This window comes from Epinephelus moara, chromosome 9 (genome assembly GCF_006386435.1).
Source record: "Epinephelus moara isolate mb chromosome 9, YSFRI_EMoa_1.0, whole genome shotgun sequence".
NCBI lineage: Eukaryota > Metazoa > Chordata > Actinopteri > Perciformes > Serranidae > Epinephelus > Epinephelus moara.
In genome coordinates, this window is record NC_065514.1 from 23,893,539 (window position 1) to 23,910,784 (window position 17,246).

The 17,246-nt window shown below is 41.2% G+C and overlaps 2 protein-coding genes across 3 annotated transcripts in view; both read left to right on the forward strand.

Moving 5' to 3' along the window:
* The first annotated feature begins 3,927 nt into the window (after positions 1-3,927).
* LOC126395666 (transmembrane protein 250) lies at positions 3,928-5,913 on the forward strand. Of its 2 annotated transcripts, none has more exons than XM_050053307.1 (2): positions 3,928-4,141; positions 4,422-5,913. In XM_050053307.1, the coding sequence occupies exon 2, from the start codon at positions 4,618-4,620 to the stop codon at positions 5,035-5,037; it is 420 nt and encodes a 139-aa protein (XP_049909264.1). In that variant the 5' UTR covers positions 3,928-4,141; positions 4,422-4,617; the 3' UTR covers positions 5,038-5,913. The 2 variants fall into 2 exon arrangements, with proteins under 2 accessions (XP_049909264.1, XP_049909265.1); XM_050053308.1 differs by having other exon boundaries at positions 3,928-4,112.
* A 6,830-nt stretch (positions 5,914-12,743) lies between these two features.
* Positions 12,744-17,246, forward strand: part of LOC126395662 (nucleus accumbens-associated protein 2) — a 34,086-nt gene continuing 29,583 nt past the window's right edge. Inside the window, exon 1 of the mRNA XM_050053295.1 lies at positions 12,744-13,120. The gene's annotated coding sequence lies outside the window, so the exon portion shown is untranslated. The remainder of the gene's footprint in view (positions 13,121-17,246) is intronic.

The following is a 17,246-nucleotide window of genomic DNA, read 5'->3' on the forward strand; positions in this document are numbered from 1 at the left end:
GGTCGTGTCCTCGTCAGGTTTGACAGGATTTTACAGAGTGTACGCTTCGACTTGCGCGCCGTGACAGTCAAAGTGTAACCAAATTAACTGCAACATTTCCTTTGACGTTTATTGGAACCCAATTTATGGAACTCACAAGGGAGGAGAAAATGAGGGAGACCCAGAAACAGCTGATGGCAAGGGCATAGGTTTCATTTCAATACTGGGGGGACACACATATGAAACAGGCATTGGGGGGCTCCCCCAGGAAATTTTGAGCATCGAATTGGTAATACTTGCTTTCTGCATCACTTTAAGGTGGAACTGTCTTTCATCTATCTCGTCAATATAGAAGTGCTACTTTTGTGTTTTTAATGGAGGATGGGGGACAAACTCATGTGTTGTAAATACTAAGGGGACATGTCCCCTGCATCCTCCTGAAATCTACGCCTGTTGCTGGAAGTTAAAAGACATAAAGGCATAGGAAATAAAGTACAGCTGGATGGCACTGGAGAAAGCAGCCCAGAGCAGTGAAGAAGAATTGTGTCCTCCACTAGGAGAGTAAGGGTTTAATTCAAGTATCCTTCAATGTTTCCTCTGACCTAGAAGGTTTTTAAGATTTGCCTTCAACTGCTGAAATAGATCCATATTTGTATATTTGTAATACTCATGCTTGCTTATCAGTTGGCCAACATAAATGTGAACTTACATGGAAATCATCCTGATGCCTTGTCCTTTATCAACCTGAGTACTTTCCTACTGGGCCAACATTATTTATCCCTGAGAGAGAAATCTAGTTCTTCCCTTCCCGACAAGCAAGGATAACCCTCAAGGTATTTTTTTTTTCTTAAATGACCACCATTAATCTTCCAACCAGAAAATAGTGCAAGCCATTATAAGAACACCTCTCTAGGGAGGTACGAAGGAAGATAGGCAGAAAAGTTTCTTGCCAAATGGAATCAACTCAGCTGGGACAAGAAGTGCAACAACCTGCACGGCAGGTTCTGGTCCCAAAGTGATCCAAAGAATCCAATTCAAAGCAAAGATAAGAAAAAAAATTCCTGCTGGATGGAAGTGTCTGGACGAAGTTACTGCCAAATGGGTGTGATAATAATTTGCAGGATATGGGAGTATTTTGTGAGTTTAAAATTACAGGGTTGAGCTGTATCTACTTTGTGAGAAATTGAGTTTCAAAAGTTTTTGGGGCGTCCAATTTAGTGAGTTATGTTTGCTTTTTAAGAGTAAAACCACACTGCAGTTCACAAACACTTGAGGAACTGATTTGTGATGTAAACTGTTGTTGGTGTGTGGTTGGATAGTATAAAGTTAACAAACAGTCAGCATGAATAAACTCTGATGAAATAACACATAGATGGATTTTATAGTTTGTACTTTAAAATGAATACCATATAGTTAAGGCCATAGTTTATGTTCAAGCCTCCTTTGATAAATGTCCTTATGTAACATCTGTCTATTAATGTTGGAAATGAAGAGTCTTCTCACTTTGTTCTCTAAAGCAAGACTTGGTTTAAGGTTGTTTGTCACAGTAATGGCATTAATAAGCCAAAGTGCATACAAAGGTAATAAGATTACATGAGCAAATGAAAGGGAGCAGTGAATGCAGTGAATTCAGCACATGTACTGGCCTGACCCTGAGCTTTAAAGACTCTATCAGAAAGCATTTATGGAGAATGCTGGAGAAAAATATGCCACTTAAGATGATCATGCAACGTTTTTTCCGACAATACACTCAATATAGAGGGCTGGTGGTGAGTGCAATGGCTCAAGGCTGCAAAGTTTTCTCCGGCCAACACACTTATGTCATTGCTTTAGTGTTGACTGGGGTAACAGATGACACTTGAAGCACTACTTTTAATGAGAGTAGATAAGATATAATGAGCTGGTTATTGGTGAACCAGGACTCAATCTCCAGACCACTGTGGCGCCCTGAGGTGTGAGGTTATTAACTCTGTAAAAGATGTTTAGATAAGTTGTTAATACTGAGCGCTCTCTTGTGGTCAAAAAAAAAAACTCTCCATTCTAATAAATATTTTTAATTTGTATGGCCAGAGCTGACTTCAGACTTTGGCTGCCACTCAAATTATTATGCTATGGATTTTATTACTAAACTCAATCATAATGTGAAAGCAAAGTACATGGATTAATATATTCAGTCTCAGTGACAGCTTTATGTATGTTTGATTAAATATTATAAGGTTTGTTTTTCTAAGTTTGCATAATACACCTTTAAATTTACAGTAAAGTGATCCGGCACGCTATTAACAACTGTAATAAACTTTTTTTTTTTTAAAAAAACACAATGTATTTATTAAGATTTATCATCACCTGCTGCCATCTAGCTTGCTGACAGATAGCTGGGATGTAATCATTCGGTCAGCCCATAAATCTGCTTGCTGAAGGTTACTTGATATACCAAGTGAGAGGCTTCACACACTTCTGTGTGGGTGGACACGCTGTGCAACCTTGTATGAGGTTTATAGACACATGACTACAGTTGCACACATGACCTTTGCTGTCCAAGTCTTTCTAACATGGAAGGAAGAGGAAATGTCACCCAGCACTCAAGACACAAGAAGAAAGTAATGCAACAGCGTGGTTTTTTTTTGTTTTTTGTTTTTTTCTATATATGATCCTAGTAATTTTTTACATAGGAAATAATTTTTAATAATTTTTTGGTTCACCCAAAAATATAAACTTTCTTTTTTTCTTTGTTTAGCTTTTTTCTTCTTTTTATGAATGGGGTTACAAAAGAAGCAAGGGAATTTCATTTTGACAGAATTAAAGACATCTAAATCATAAACTGATGCAGAAAGGGCAAAAATTGGTGCCTAAAAATTCACCAAAATGTAGGACGTTTTCCTGCAGAGGACCCTCAAAGCCCCCATTTAATGTGTCCATAAAAAAAAAATAATAATAATAATAAAAAAATACTATTGGTTGTTTGTTTGATTTTTGGGGGGGCAGGGGGTCACAGCAGATGACATCTTGCTTATCAAAATTTATGTCAAGGCCCCCCATAGTTATATGAAAGTAACAAGGAAATTTTATTTTGACAAGATTTAAGACATCCATATCATAAATTGATGCAGAAAAGTCAAAAATTGGTGCCTAAAAAATCACCAAAATGTAGGACATTTTCCTGCAACGCCCCCATTTAATGTGTCCATTTTTTTTGTCACACCAAAAAATATAAACAATTTTTCGGGTTTGTTTATTTGTTTTTTCATGCGTGGGAGGATTGCAGCAGGGGACGCCTTTCCTGTCAGTATTTAGAATGTGTCAAGTCCCCCTCCCCCTATAGAAATATGACGGTTGCAAAGGAATTTTATTTTGACAAATTTAAAGAGATCTAAACCATAAATTGATGCAGAAAAGACACAAATTAGTGCCCAAAAATTCACCAGAATTTTCCTGCAGAGGACCCCCATTGAATATATCCATTAATCAATTTTTATTTGTTACATCGAAAAATATTCTTAAAAAATTGTTTGATTGGTTTGGGCAGGAAAGGCAGAAATTGGTGCCTAAAAATTTATCAGAATGCAGGAAATCTTCCTGACCCCACTTTATATGCCCCCCCCCCCCCAACCCACACACACACACACACACTGTTGAAATGCCACCTACGCCCCTGGCAGATAACTTATATCAGTCTACAGGTCAAGTGTTTGTGAAACTTGACTTTTACCTTTCCTTAGTTTTAGGACAGTGGCGAAACCACTATTTATTTCAGTGCAGTTTTGAGCCAAAAAACTGAGATCATCTTCCTGATGTACTTTGTCAAAGTTACACACACAAATACAATATTAATCCCCGCGTGATGTTTGCTGAATACATGGCTGTTTATACTGTCCTGCAGAGTGAACACCCTCTCCAGGAGCACTTCCCCTTTAACTCGGCTGTGACGTCACAGCAGGATGACTCGTATATTTTGCGACCGGACGTCGGCTGTAGCAGCACCGGTTCACTGTCGCTGCTTCGTCTCCGCTGCCTTTAAACAGCGCATCGTGGAAGAAAAACAAAATATATCCTGTGTGTTTATGTTTCAACCAATTGTTTATAATGTGATACAATGCTCCTGTCGTTTGAGACTCAGACAGCAGCTTTCTTTGGTGAGGAGGAAGACGTCGTAGTGTTGCATGTAAGACTACCATTGGCTCTGCACGAACACTTATTTCTAGACCAGAATATGGATGAAAAGACCTGTTTGGGCAGGAGATAGTGTGAGCTAGCTATGATTTAGCCATATAGGCATCATTGATAGCCTTATGCACAGACATGAAACCTGTGTGTGCAGCTTAAGAGAATGAAGCATGCACAGGCCTGTATGTCTTACATTAGATTAGCTGTAATGTGTGCATGTGCGTTTTGAAAATCTACCATCAAACATGCAGTAACTGTCATTTCTGTTCCATCCAAAGGAGAAAACGTTGCTGACTGGAGTTTACAGCAGAAAGGCACCACCAGCAGCTCCATCTCACCCCCGGGCTCCTGTAAGAGCCACTCTTTGCTCCACAACCAAATGAAGCCAACTGCCACCCAAGGCGCAGCACTCACAGAGGACTCCACCTGTAACTGGGATTCCTGTGCACTGTGCTGGGCTCCAGTAGCCCACCCATGCCTGTGATTCCCATCCCACGGCGGGTGCGCAGCTTCCATGGCCCCCACACCACCTGCATGCACTCGGCCTGTGGGTCGACGCATGCGTCCAAGCTAGTGCGCACCAAGTACAATAACTTTGACCTCTACCTGCGCTCGCGCTGCATGTACAGCTTCCTCCGTTTTCTGCTCTACTTCGGCTGCAGCCTGCTGACCTCCCTGCTCTGGGTGGCGCTCTCCGCTCTCTTCTTCCTGCAGTACGTCAGCGTGCGCGTGCTCCTGAGGCTGCAGTACAAGCTGTCTGTCATTCTGCTTTTGTTAGGGCACCGGCGCCTGGACTTTGGGGTGCTTAACGACCTCATCATCTACAGCATGCAGATCACCATGTTTCTGGTGGGGGGGCTCGGGTGGTGCTTCATGGTGTTCGTGGACATGTGAGCAACGAGGGAAATGGGTGCAATGTGGATGCTACGCACTGTAACTTCAGCATTGTGTGGCGTTATGGGACAACATGCACCTTTAGCATGTCCTGTAGGACTGCTCCGCATCTCAAATCAAAAAGACTCCTTTGACGCCAACTCCAAATCGTATTGGTTTAGTTTCAGATATGATAGAATCCAATAAGAGTCTGTGTAACAACTGTGTGTACCGTCCTTTTAAAATGTCGCTCCCGTATAACTCAGAGAGAACCACCTGGTTGCTGAATATCAAAACTGACGCATGAAGTCGGTCTGAACATGAGTCAGACCTGAGTCATCATGTAGAACTCTACAGAGATCGATAGGGTCAAAAGCTCTTCAATCTCAATTGTATTTTCATGCCATTTGTAAACCGTTTTAACACATTTCCGAAAGACATCTCGACTAGAAACTCATTTGTTTACAATAATGGAAAATGTGAATGTCAAAGTCAATGTTGCATGGAAAAGTGACTGAACATGTGACTGATGTGCATCATGGTTGTGTGATGCAAGACAGTCATTTGTGCCAAAATAACACGGGTTGGGCTCCAGATGCAAAAGTGTACCATAATCCCCAGGTTGAGATAATTACAGTTATGTCTTGTGTAAACACTGTATCATGTAAACGTACATGTAGCACAGAGACACAGTAACTTATGGTGGATAAAAGTGACCAAAAACAAGCTGTCAATAGCGTGTGTGTGTGTGTGTGTGTGTGTGTGTGATGTGGTTTTGTGGAGAGGGCAGGGCAGAATAGGAGAAAGGGCACAAAGTGACAAACAACTTCTTTTTTTTTTCTTTTTTTTGTAAAGTTATTAAATCAATTTCCTGTTGATGAAACGTTTGGTGTTTAAAATGTGTGGCTGATGAATGTGTTTACTGTGTTGGCTAACACCCATGATGGCATGCCTCGAGCTGTGTCACAAGAGTGTGTGACAGTTCAAATTGAGAACGTCTTTGGGTCAAATGTTCCATCAGTTGCTCTTCACGTTGTCTCCGAGCTCCTCTGACAGACTTCTCTGTTTAGCTTCCTCCAGCACGCAAACGCCAGCCACAACTAGACTCCGCTGTTTCTGCCAAGCATAACAGTGGCAATGGCTGTGTCCCAATCACCTTATATAGCCTCATTTCCACATGGCGTGAAGTATGCTTACAGGATCTAAGGAGGGCTGAAGCACCCAAATAAGCGTTTTACACTCAAGCTGGTATACTTGGGAGGATAACTGTCATGCACAAGCATCAGCTTAGATTTCAGTGTTTATTATCTGCTAAACCGAGCAAAAGAGTCTGGAAACTACCATCTTTAGATATGAACTTTCGACGCACAGCCTGGTGGCCTGACTCAGACATGCTTGAGACTGGTGTGGGCTTCAAGCTGTAATTGGATAATCAAGGGGGGTGAACAATAAGCTTTTGTTCTGAGGATCAACACATCATATGCCTCACGCTCTGAGCTAGGCCGATCTGACAGCCCAGTTACAACAGAGGCGAACAACAGAACATGAGTTGTCTTGTGATGTCAACATAATGCATTAGATAGGCCGGATGATTAAGCCTACTCATTTTCATTTCTTCTTTTTCTTTGAAAAGCTGAAGTTGATTGCTTATGTCTGAGTGACTTGCCAGTTTCATTTTTGCCCTGGTCACTGCATGTCACACCATCATTTATCCCAAGTTTGATTTTCTCTGTTACTACTAGATCATGCTTAACTACTGGAGCGAGCTGCCTTTTTATTAGGCTACAGTTAAAAGTTTTACAAGTTTAGCAGAACAATAAGCTATCATGAAAAATCTTTAATATCCTTGTAAACATTAATGTAATTGTACCAATGGCATCGTCCTAAGTATAATGAGATCATTATAAACTCACCACTAAGTGCCACAGACACATGATAGTCCCTATAGGAATATGATAGTGCTGCCATACACTTCTTAAATACCAAGGGGTACAATAGGGGCACTGTAAACCTGATTACATACCAGACCACTGTAAGGTCATACAGGAATATCACAAGACTGATCGAGTGAGTCCTCATCATGGTACAGATAAATACGTGGTAACTTATTTGAAATGTCATGGAAACTGGATATCATATAGACGTATTGATGATTCAGGCAGTGGTGAGTATTGCCGCTTCACAGCAAGAGGTTTTATGGTTCAAACCCAGGGTGGGGGAGTGAAGTGTGAAGTCTGCATGTTCTCTCTGTGTCAGCTGGGTTTTCTCTGGGTACTCCAGCTTCCTCCCACAGTCCAAAGACATGCTGGTTAGGTTAAATGGTAACTAAATTAACCATAGGTGTGAATGTGAGCGTGAATGGTTGTCTGTCTCTATGTGTCAGCTGTCTCTAGGCTCCAGCCCCCTGTGATCTCTAACAGGATAAGTGGTTGCAGAAAATGAATGAATGAAATGAATAAAGTTCATTCAGTGCCATTATGAGATGAAGAGATAAACACCAATATCAGATGTAATGATAATGAAAACTAGAGCATGTTGGGATACGACCTATGTGGGTTAGTAGAAGTCAAGTATAAGCAGTGTAGGAAGTAAGTACATTTACTAAATTGGTTAACAGTAAAAATAAAGAGTACTGTTTTTAGGCAGACCTTTTAATGCTAGTCAATTACATTTTGTCACTCAACATTTAGCTGATGGCTGCAGTTTCTAGTTAACATGCTTTTTAGAAGAGATTTGACTTGCAAAACAGATAATGATATAATAAAATGTGATGGATTACTGTAGTTTCAAGTGGACCCCCTATAACAGTGATTCCCAAGCTGAGGGTCTGGGTCCCTCCAGGGGGGGTCACAAAATGATTAAAGATACAATATGCAGGATTTTCTTTAAAAATAATGTATAGACTCATACAGATATAATCCCTGTCAATCGTCACTTACGACCCTCTAGAAGTGTGTGGTGGTGTATTTTACTGCAGAGACTGCCCTCTGCCTGTATTTTCTTATTTTCTGTATTCAGGATGTTTATAGGCGTGCACCCCCGGAGTACTAAGGTGAAGTTGGGCCTTTATAAAAACGTAGTGATCAGGTGCCAAGATGTATGCGGCACACATCCAAGAGACACAGCGCCAAAAACATGCATAGGGAGACGAAACGCCAGGTGAGAGTGAATCTTGGTTAATTTAATTTTTGCCAACCAGAGTGTTTACAAAATGTAACAGTAAACCTGTAACATGCAACCATGGCATTTCTCTTATTTTCGGGCTTCTAAAAAGTAATCAAATTAACAGTCCGAGGAGGTAATAATCACTCACAGCTCATATTGATATGTAAACTTTGACAAGAGGTTGAAATTTGCTTTCATTTTGTTTTAAAGATTCTTAAGCCACTTTCCATCTCTCTGATACATTAAAAAGTTTAGGTCAGGGGTGTGAAACATTTGGCCTGTGGGCAAAAACAGGCCAGCTAGAGGTTCCAATCTGGCCCATTGGATTATTCCACCCTGAGCAGAATACAGTTCTCTGCCAAGAACAATGAATACCTATTGTGGCCGTAATTAAAGATATTGAATGTTGTGCTGTCAGCTAGCAGCGTGAGTACAAAAGCATCTGTATAAGACATCTATCTTAAAACAATATTGGTGGAGCCCGGCTGTTAAGGCACTGCCCAAACTTTACATCTGTAAATGGTTTATAAGGCAAGCGATATCTTAAAGTCATACCATGCAGGATTGTTGGTAACCACGTGTAAACACACACTTACCAGTGAAAGTGAAAATAAAAGTTAACCCCAGATTCACAGTCATTTGCCATTTGACCTCGCTGTATTTTCAGTTCTTTTTTTCAGTGCTGTGTCTGTTGGATGCTCATGGTCTGGATTGTGGTCACTTCTGTTTTTTGTAAAGCCACAACCTCACCTGAGTGCTATGGGGGTACACAGCCATTAATGTGCCAAAAAAGAAGAAAATAAAAAGTACAGGCAGAGGGCAGAGTCTCTGCAGAAAAGTACACCACCACCACACACTTCTAGTGGGTCATAAGAGATGAATGAGAGGGATTATTTCTATACGAGTCTATACATTGTTCTTGAGGAAAACCCTGGGTTGTATATCTTTAACCTGCTTTCCTCAGTACCTTCCACTTTAGTTTGGTGATGTGTGGCGATGCCAGCATTACTACACAGGAGTGTAAATATGGAAAGATGCACATGTAATGATGGTGAGTAGTGACTGACTGAATGTGGAAAATTGAAATTTGGACATCTCAGGTTTTTCATCATCTGTTTTGAACATGAATAAGCATTTTCAGAATGTTCTTCTTTACACTAAAAGAAAAGAGGTGTTGTTATTCATAGGATATTATGCAATGGCTTTACTGGTGCAGCCTACTTGAGATCAGTTTGGCTGTATGTAGCCCATGAAGTCCGAGTTGGACACCCCAGGTTTAAGTGTTCTGCGAAAAATGCTGCAAGAGGAAAAACTACATGACAAAACACATGCATGGCCAAACAGAACCAATGCCAGACAGACCTGGAAATAGTTAAAGATGTATTGTTATGGATTTATTGGTATCGACTGTTGAGGTTGCAGAACTGAAAATGATCCTGTTCTGGGCTACTGTAGAACATTATGGCTCCGTGGGAGAGGACCCAGTGGCACCCTCCGGCGGTGAAAAATGAAGCCAACACCAAAGTGCCAAAAGCTGCAGTTCATTAAATGGCCACTTGAGGCTGGCTCCATTCATCCATTTTCTGTAACCGCTTATCCTGTTAGGGGTCGCGAGGGGGCTGGAGTCTATCCCATTTGACACTGGGTGAGAGGCAGCGTACACCCTGGACAGGTCACCAGATTGTCACAGGGCTGACACATAGAGACAGACAACCATCCACACCCACATTCACACCTACGGCCAATTTAGAGTCACCAATTAACCTGCACGTCTTTGGACTGTGGGAGGAAGCCGGAGCACCTGGAGAAAACCCACGCTGACAGGTGAAGAACATGCAAACCCTGGGTTCGAACCCAGGGTGGGGGAGCCCTCTTGCTGTGAGGCGAGTCAATTCCCATAGACCCCCAAATTAAAATGCCCAACTTTACAGCACATGTTCACAGTCTGGTCCAAAAATGGTTTTGGTCACGAAAGCTACTATCCCCTTTCATGAGAACTGTACAGGAGGTGAATTTTACACCTCCTGTACAGGTTAGTTTACATGTCATTTAGGCTTAAAGTTACGCATAGTTAAAGGCGGGCCACTTTGAGTGTCAGGCTGTTTGCCAATAGTGTCCTCAGTCAGATCCAACCTGGGGCGACTCATAGGTACAGTGTGTTGTCAATTAATTGTAAGATCAGTGGTTTGATCCCTGATTCCTCCAGTCCACATGTTGAAGTATCTTTGGGCAAGACACTGAACTCCAAGTTGCTCCCAGTGGCTGTTACATTGTTTTGTGAGTGTGTGAGGATGGTTACTGAGTAGCAGGTGGCACCATGTATGGTAGCCTCGGCCACCACTGTGTGTGTGAATGGGTGAATGTGACATGTTGTGTCAAACTTTTGCGTCTAATCGACACTGTACCTACCGCGTAGGCTCCGCTAGCTGCTAGGCTAATTTATACAATGTAAAATGCCATAGGATTGTGCTAAAACATTTGCATGTTGTATTTGTGGGGAAAATCTGTCTAGCAAAAGACAAATGTTTTCTCTGTGAAAGCTGCGAGTTATAATTTGTGTATTTGTGTTTGAAATTGTCTCTATTAAGCCATGTTTAATGTATGTTTTGGGTGTGTTTTGAGTCAACTAAACGTTATAGTACCTCATAGAAACCCTGCCGCCAACTAGTCTTTTGAAATGGTAACTGCAGAGTGACAAAGACACCTCACCACACAAGTATAAATGCTCAAAACGACACTAGAATCCCAGACTTGAGGCTTTAAAACAGGAGTCCACAAACCAATGAGTGATGACATGGTAGCTATTTTTACAGCCTATTGAGAGAACCCACTCCATACATACATACATATAAATGGCTCATTTAAAGATAACAAAAACACCATGATTCCTATTTTCAGGTAATTATAAAGTGCTGAAAAATAGCTATGAATATAATATACCATTTCTGCCAATAGATGCCCCTGAATCCTACACACTGGACCTTTTAGTATAATTTGCAATCAGATTTTAATTGTTGGCAATGCAAGGAAAAAAACACCTTGACACCCACACAGTCAATTAGACACAAACCACCACTGACTTACTATATTTAAATACAAGTCACTACAAGTTTATTTTTCCATTTCTTGTTTGCATGTTGTATTATTAAATTTTATTTATAAAAACGATTTATTAGCCTGCAAATCTCCATCCATAATGCACCCATTGTAGTGAAGTGGCAACAAAAATGATTATATAAATTGCTTCCCTGGCTTTTATTTAAATATTTTTCATTACTATTGGATTCTAATAAAATTCCCTGCACCTATAGGTATGAAGTTAACACAGAAGTGCAATAGCATTTTAAGTCTAGTGTGTGATTTATCCTGACTTCATATGAGTAGGGTAATTTCCACTAGTCACTAGGCTAATTTACACCATGTGAAATACCATAGGCTTGTGCTAATAACATTAGCATGTTTTATCTGTTTGGAAAATGTGCTCAGTATAAGACAGTTGTTTTGTCAGTGAACCTTGTGAGTTGTAATGGAGCTGAATTCTGTAACGTTACCTTTGTTAAATGTTGCTGTTGGCCCTGGCTTCGTATGAGTAGAGGAAAAGTCTGCTAGCCGCTTGGCTAATTTATACAATGTAAAATGCCTTAGGCTTGTGCTAAAAATATTAGCATGTTGTATTTGTGGGGAAAATGTGTCCAGCAAAAGATGCTGCAAGTTATAGTGAAGCTGATTTGTGTTCTTGTGTTTGAAGTTATAATTATAAAGTTATAAAAAGAAAATGATTAATTAGCCTGCAAATCTCCACCCATGATGCATCCATTGTAGTGAAGTGGCAACAAAAATGATTATAAAAATGACCCAAAAATAAGAATTTGATTTGCTTTCTTGACGTGTATTTACATATGTTTTATTACTACTGGATTTTATTAAAATTTCCTGCACCTATAGGTATGAAATATATTAATATACTGTGGATGATGGCCTGGTGAGTGATGAATCATGAGGTAAAAGTAAAATACTGGGAAAAGTGTAGTAGAATATATTAAAATGCTGATGCAGGGTAATATAAAAATGCTGCATCCATATTAACCACCAGAAAGATGTTAAGTAAGAATCCCCACTGTCACCATGAAGTTCAGTAGCCCGTGCAGCAGTGATTTAGTGAGCTGTGACACTGTGATATCGCATGCCTGCAGTAAAGAAAAGTTGACTTGAGGTCACACCGCCAGCAGTTGGCGCTTATAATTTAGCAGAACAGCACACATGCGCATCACGTAGCCTGAGCTGTCATCACATAGGGACACGTGAGGTAACCGCACATGTAAATTTTCTTTAGGAGCCCAACAAGGCACCTCTGTCTCCCCCTCACAGCTGCAAATGTGCTCCAATAAGTTGTCTTTCCAGAACAAATTGCACACAGTGCTGGTGCCGGGCTAACTCGCCCTGCGGGCTCTGCCACAGCACAGAAGTCTGCACCTTTAAGCCCGCAGAGTGCACCGAGTTCGTGTGTCCGTAAAGGCGCACGATATGAGCGAACACTGCTGACAGTCCATTTGCCGCGTAGACTACAGTAGGACAGTGTACATACAGTAAACCTGCCAGGTCCCACTAAAATGTCTGCGTCTTTAAAAAGAACTCTTTGCCGAGCGGTGCATGATGTCAGGCTGCTCGCACTGTTCATGTGAGCGCCGTTCACTTCCTGCAAAGGGATAGAAGCGGGCAGAGAGAGAAAGACAGAGTTGGATAGAGAGATGGGGGACGAGCAGCCAAGATAGGACTGGAGTGATAGAGTGAGCCAGCGGACGAGGGGAAACCGGGGCCTGCTTTTCTCTTTTTTTATTTTTCAAACACCCCGCAAACTTTATAGGGTTATCCGAAGAGAACGCCTGCCACATCTGCGCCAGCTGACAGCCGCGGTTTATGGAATAGCGACATACATCGGGTAAATATCCCCTTCTGTCTTGGCTTGAGGTTTGCCTGATTTGTGTGACGCATAGGTTTTACCATGCATTACTCCCTCTATTCTCCTTCTTTACGCTCACAATAGGCATCTGCATTTACATGTGCTGAGTTAATTTTGATAACCCTACCCACCAAGTTAGTCTCTCAAACTTTCACGATCGCGAAATGTGAAGGCTTTTACGCGGAGGAGGATGATAGGTGGACCGCGCGCCACTGGAAGAATTTAATCACACTGATAATATTTGTAGTCCAAATATTATTGCAGGCTAATTGTAATGGTGGGCAGCACTTTTTTTAAACACACAGGAAATGGTGTTGTCATGAGTTTCAACTGAATGAGTGAATAAAGTGGCACGATATTATCGGGCTTGCGTCACGATGAAGCCAAAACAAAAAAAAAAATCTCCACCCATAATGCATCCATTGTAGTGCTATATGTTGCATGATTGCGCCATGGAGTGCTTTACATAAATCTATTGAAGTTGCTGGCGTCAGGGTCCATTATTTCACAAGTGGAGTAGTGAGTGTTATATAGCAGCTGGCTTCACAAATCTTCAATCATAATAATTTTCCTTGCATTAAATTGTCAGGACTGTTACCTCAGGATATTTCTTTGGATTATAGTGTCTTTTTTATCTTAGTACAAGACACATAACACTGATATGGCCATAAACTATATACAAAAAATGTTATTTTATTGTGTTAAATAAGTTTGGCAATGTCAAAGCGGTTGCAACACTACATTTTAAATATTAAAACAGGGTTCATGTATACACTTTACTGTTGCCTGCTGAAGTGTCAGGTCTGTCCGTTGTGGCTCTGTTTACCTTGGCTGAACCCTGCAGGAGTCATCTGACTATATATGCAATACCTCCCCCCTTTCTCCTGTGTGTATACATGGGTGCAGTGTGTGTGCGTGTTTGTGTGTGTGTGTGTGTGTGTGTGTGTGGCTAGCCGGCATGTAGCTTGTGGCAATTTTCTTCATTTCCTGTCACTTTCCTTCCCTCTCACATGCGTTCTTACTCTCAATCACCCTCGTCTCATTCTTTTTCTGTAGCCGTTTTGTTTGTTCTCGAGATGACTCGGAAAAAAAAATTTCCCAAATATTTGCAAGTTAGTGATGGTCTGCATCTTTATCTTCGTCATGTGGTAACCAACTCCAGACTGAGTGTGTAACTTACAGTATATGTGGCATCTTGGTCCCCGACAGGTGTCGCACAGGTTGGACGCTAAGACGACAGCTTGCCTTATAGAGTCATATGAATCATTTAGTGTGAAGTGTGCAGCGTTCCTCACCATTTTACAGTTTTGAATCCCACTTCAGAGTGTTTGAGCGTTTTAGTGCCCATCTGTTTCTGCTTCTCCCATGTAGAAATATCACGGGGGATAACAAGATGTATTATACTTTTCGTTTTGAATAACTAAAACAGTGTGAATCCATACCTGCGGGCCCCAGGGCAAGACAAAGACAGTTTTTTATCAAGGTAGTTTATGACATCCCTCCCCCCTCTGTACTTGGAAATCAGTTCGGGGGAAAGGGGTGTGTGCTGCCAAGTTTCTATCTTCAGTGTTCGACACAACATACATGGAAACTGTAGGACTTTATTTTTCTCTTTCTTTCTAAACGGAGGCCTTCCAACACCACTCGTCTTTGACCTGGACGTCTGCCAGAGGGTTGTGATGGCTCTCAACAGCTGTATTTGTCTGTGTGTGTGTGTGTTTGCGTGTGTCGGTAAGTGTGTTCAGGGTGTGTGTGTGTGTGTGTGTGTGTGTGTATGTGTGTATGTGAGTGTGCTCTCGCCGTGTCCCGGGATGCCCTTCCTCCATAGGCCTCACATTATACAGCATTCCACAAGGGGGCCCGGGGCTGTGTGCAAGTGGGGAGTGTCAAGGAGAGAGAACGACAACACAGTTTCAAATATAACTGATGCAGATACTGACGGAGGAGGGTGAAAGAGGGAGAAAGTACAAAGACGGTGAGAGTCTTGCCTCATTTTGTGTCTTGCCCCATCTCTTCTTAGACCCATAAATGAACAAGAGTTGATGTTGCCTCAACACATGGAAAGATACACTAAAAAAAAGAGCATATTCAGGCTGCAACCTCTATAAAAAAACATTTATTGATCTAAACTACATTTAAAACCTGGAGTTTCGTCCCTGGTGCTGCTTCATTTGCTCTGTGTGTGTGCCCTCATGCTTGGTGCCCTTTTATCTGCACTGTATATACATGTATACTCATGTGGGGAGTGTGTTTATGTGTGTTTGATTTTCCTTTCCTGACACAGTAATGAGTCATTGCTGATGGTATGCGATACAGGGCACCAGTCATCCATCATGTTCTGATACATACTTGTGTCTTCTATGTAGCGCAGAGCTGCTGCAGCAGGTGTGTTCAGGCTTGTTGGTTGCTGTTAATGGAGCTGGATTTCAAACAGTTAAGGTTAACTGTGAAGAAGTGTCTTTTAATTGATCGTAAAGTCACCACAGCTAGAAATGTAAACTATATCTTTTGTTTGAACCCGTTTCTAATTTTATATTTATTTCTTGGACCAATCAGTTGGTCTGCATTCCAGCACACTGTAGTCTTATTGACTCACTGTGTAGGTGTCAAGGTGGTTTTTCTTGAAGTGGCAACAATTAAAATCAGATCGCAAATTATACTTAACTATTTAAAGGCTTGTATGGTATTGGCACTGTTTGACCAACATGCAAATGTTTTGTCAGTAGTTTTTCCTCTTATGGCGTTTTACACAGAGAACTAATGTACCAGAGAGAGAGGAAAGTTTGGTGATAGGTTTGTCAGTATGAGTAGTTCAGTTTAAAGGCCTGTTAAGTCCATAAATCTGAGATGACTTTAAAGGTCCAGTGTGTAGGATTTAGGGGCATCTATTGGCAGAACTGGTATGAAATAACTATTCGTAGCAATGTTTAAATTAGTGTGTAATCACGTGAAAATAAGAATTGTTGTGTTTTCGTTGCTTTAGAATGTGCTGTTAATATCCGTATAGGGAGCGGGTCCTCTACCACGGAGTCCACCATTTTGTTCTACAGTAGAATTGAATGGACAAGTTAGACACTGGCTCCAGATAGGGCTATGTGCCACTATATTTCTCCTACATGCTTGGCACACGGCTGAAGTTTCAGTTCTGCAACCTCACTGCTAGATGCCACCAAATCCCAGACATTTGACCCTTTAAAGGAACACATCACCCCACAAATGACCATTTGTATATCAGTTACTCATCACATGTTGTGTTGAATCCGCAAAGAAAACTTTGTCTTTCTTACATGCCTCCACAGTGAACGTAAAATCCAAAACCAGGGAAAATTCTTGATGAATTGAAGTCATAGGGGTCCACATTTAACAACCGCAAAACTAGACCAAAACATCTGTTTAAAACTCTCACACAACTCCTGCAGTATAATCCAAGCCTCATTTAGTCGTTTAGTAGTTCTCCATTCTTCCCAGACAGCCCTCTTCAATGGGGAACTAAACGAAAAGTGAAACATACCTCTTCAAAGCCAGACTCCATTGACAAAACCAATCATTTTACCTTGCTGAACACAGGAGCTGCTGGTCGACCACTGCCTCAATCAGTTAGATAGTTTGTGTTATTGTGTGACTGTGGTGTTTTGAAGGGATAGTCCAGATTCACAGAACTCACACAATAAGACAAACAAACTACCAATCAAGGCAGCAGTAAACCAGCAGCTCCTGTATTCAGCAAGGTAAAATTACTGTTTTTGTAAATGGAGTCTGGCTTTGAAGAAAGGATAGGTAAGTTTCACTTTCCATTCAATTCCCTCTTGAACATTGCTGTCTGTTTGGGATGTATGAGTGTACAACTGGATAAATAAGACTTGGATTATACTGCACGAATTGTGCATGAGTAAGAGTTTGTCAGTCAATGTTTTGATATGATTTTGCTGTTGTTAAATGTGGACACCTATGAGTTCAATTCATAGGAATTTTCTCCATTGTGAGATTCATCATTTACCAGACCCATGCAAGAAAAGTTTCCATCACAAATTCAATGTAGCACAGAGTGAGTAACAGATATACACATGGTCTCCTGGGGGGGTGAATTCTTCCTTTAATGTCCGCC

What these genes read in the sequence shown, in the direction of transcription:
- LOC126395666 (XM_050053307.1), top strand. Translation starts at nt 4,618, where the DNA reads ATGCCTGTGATTCCCATCCCACGGCGGGTGCGCAGCTTCCATGGCCCC.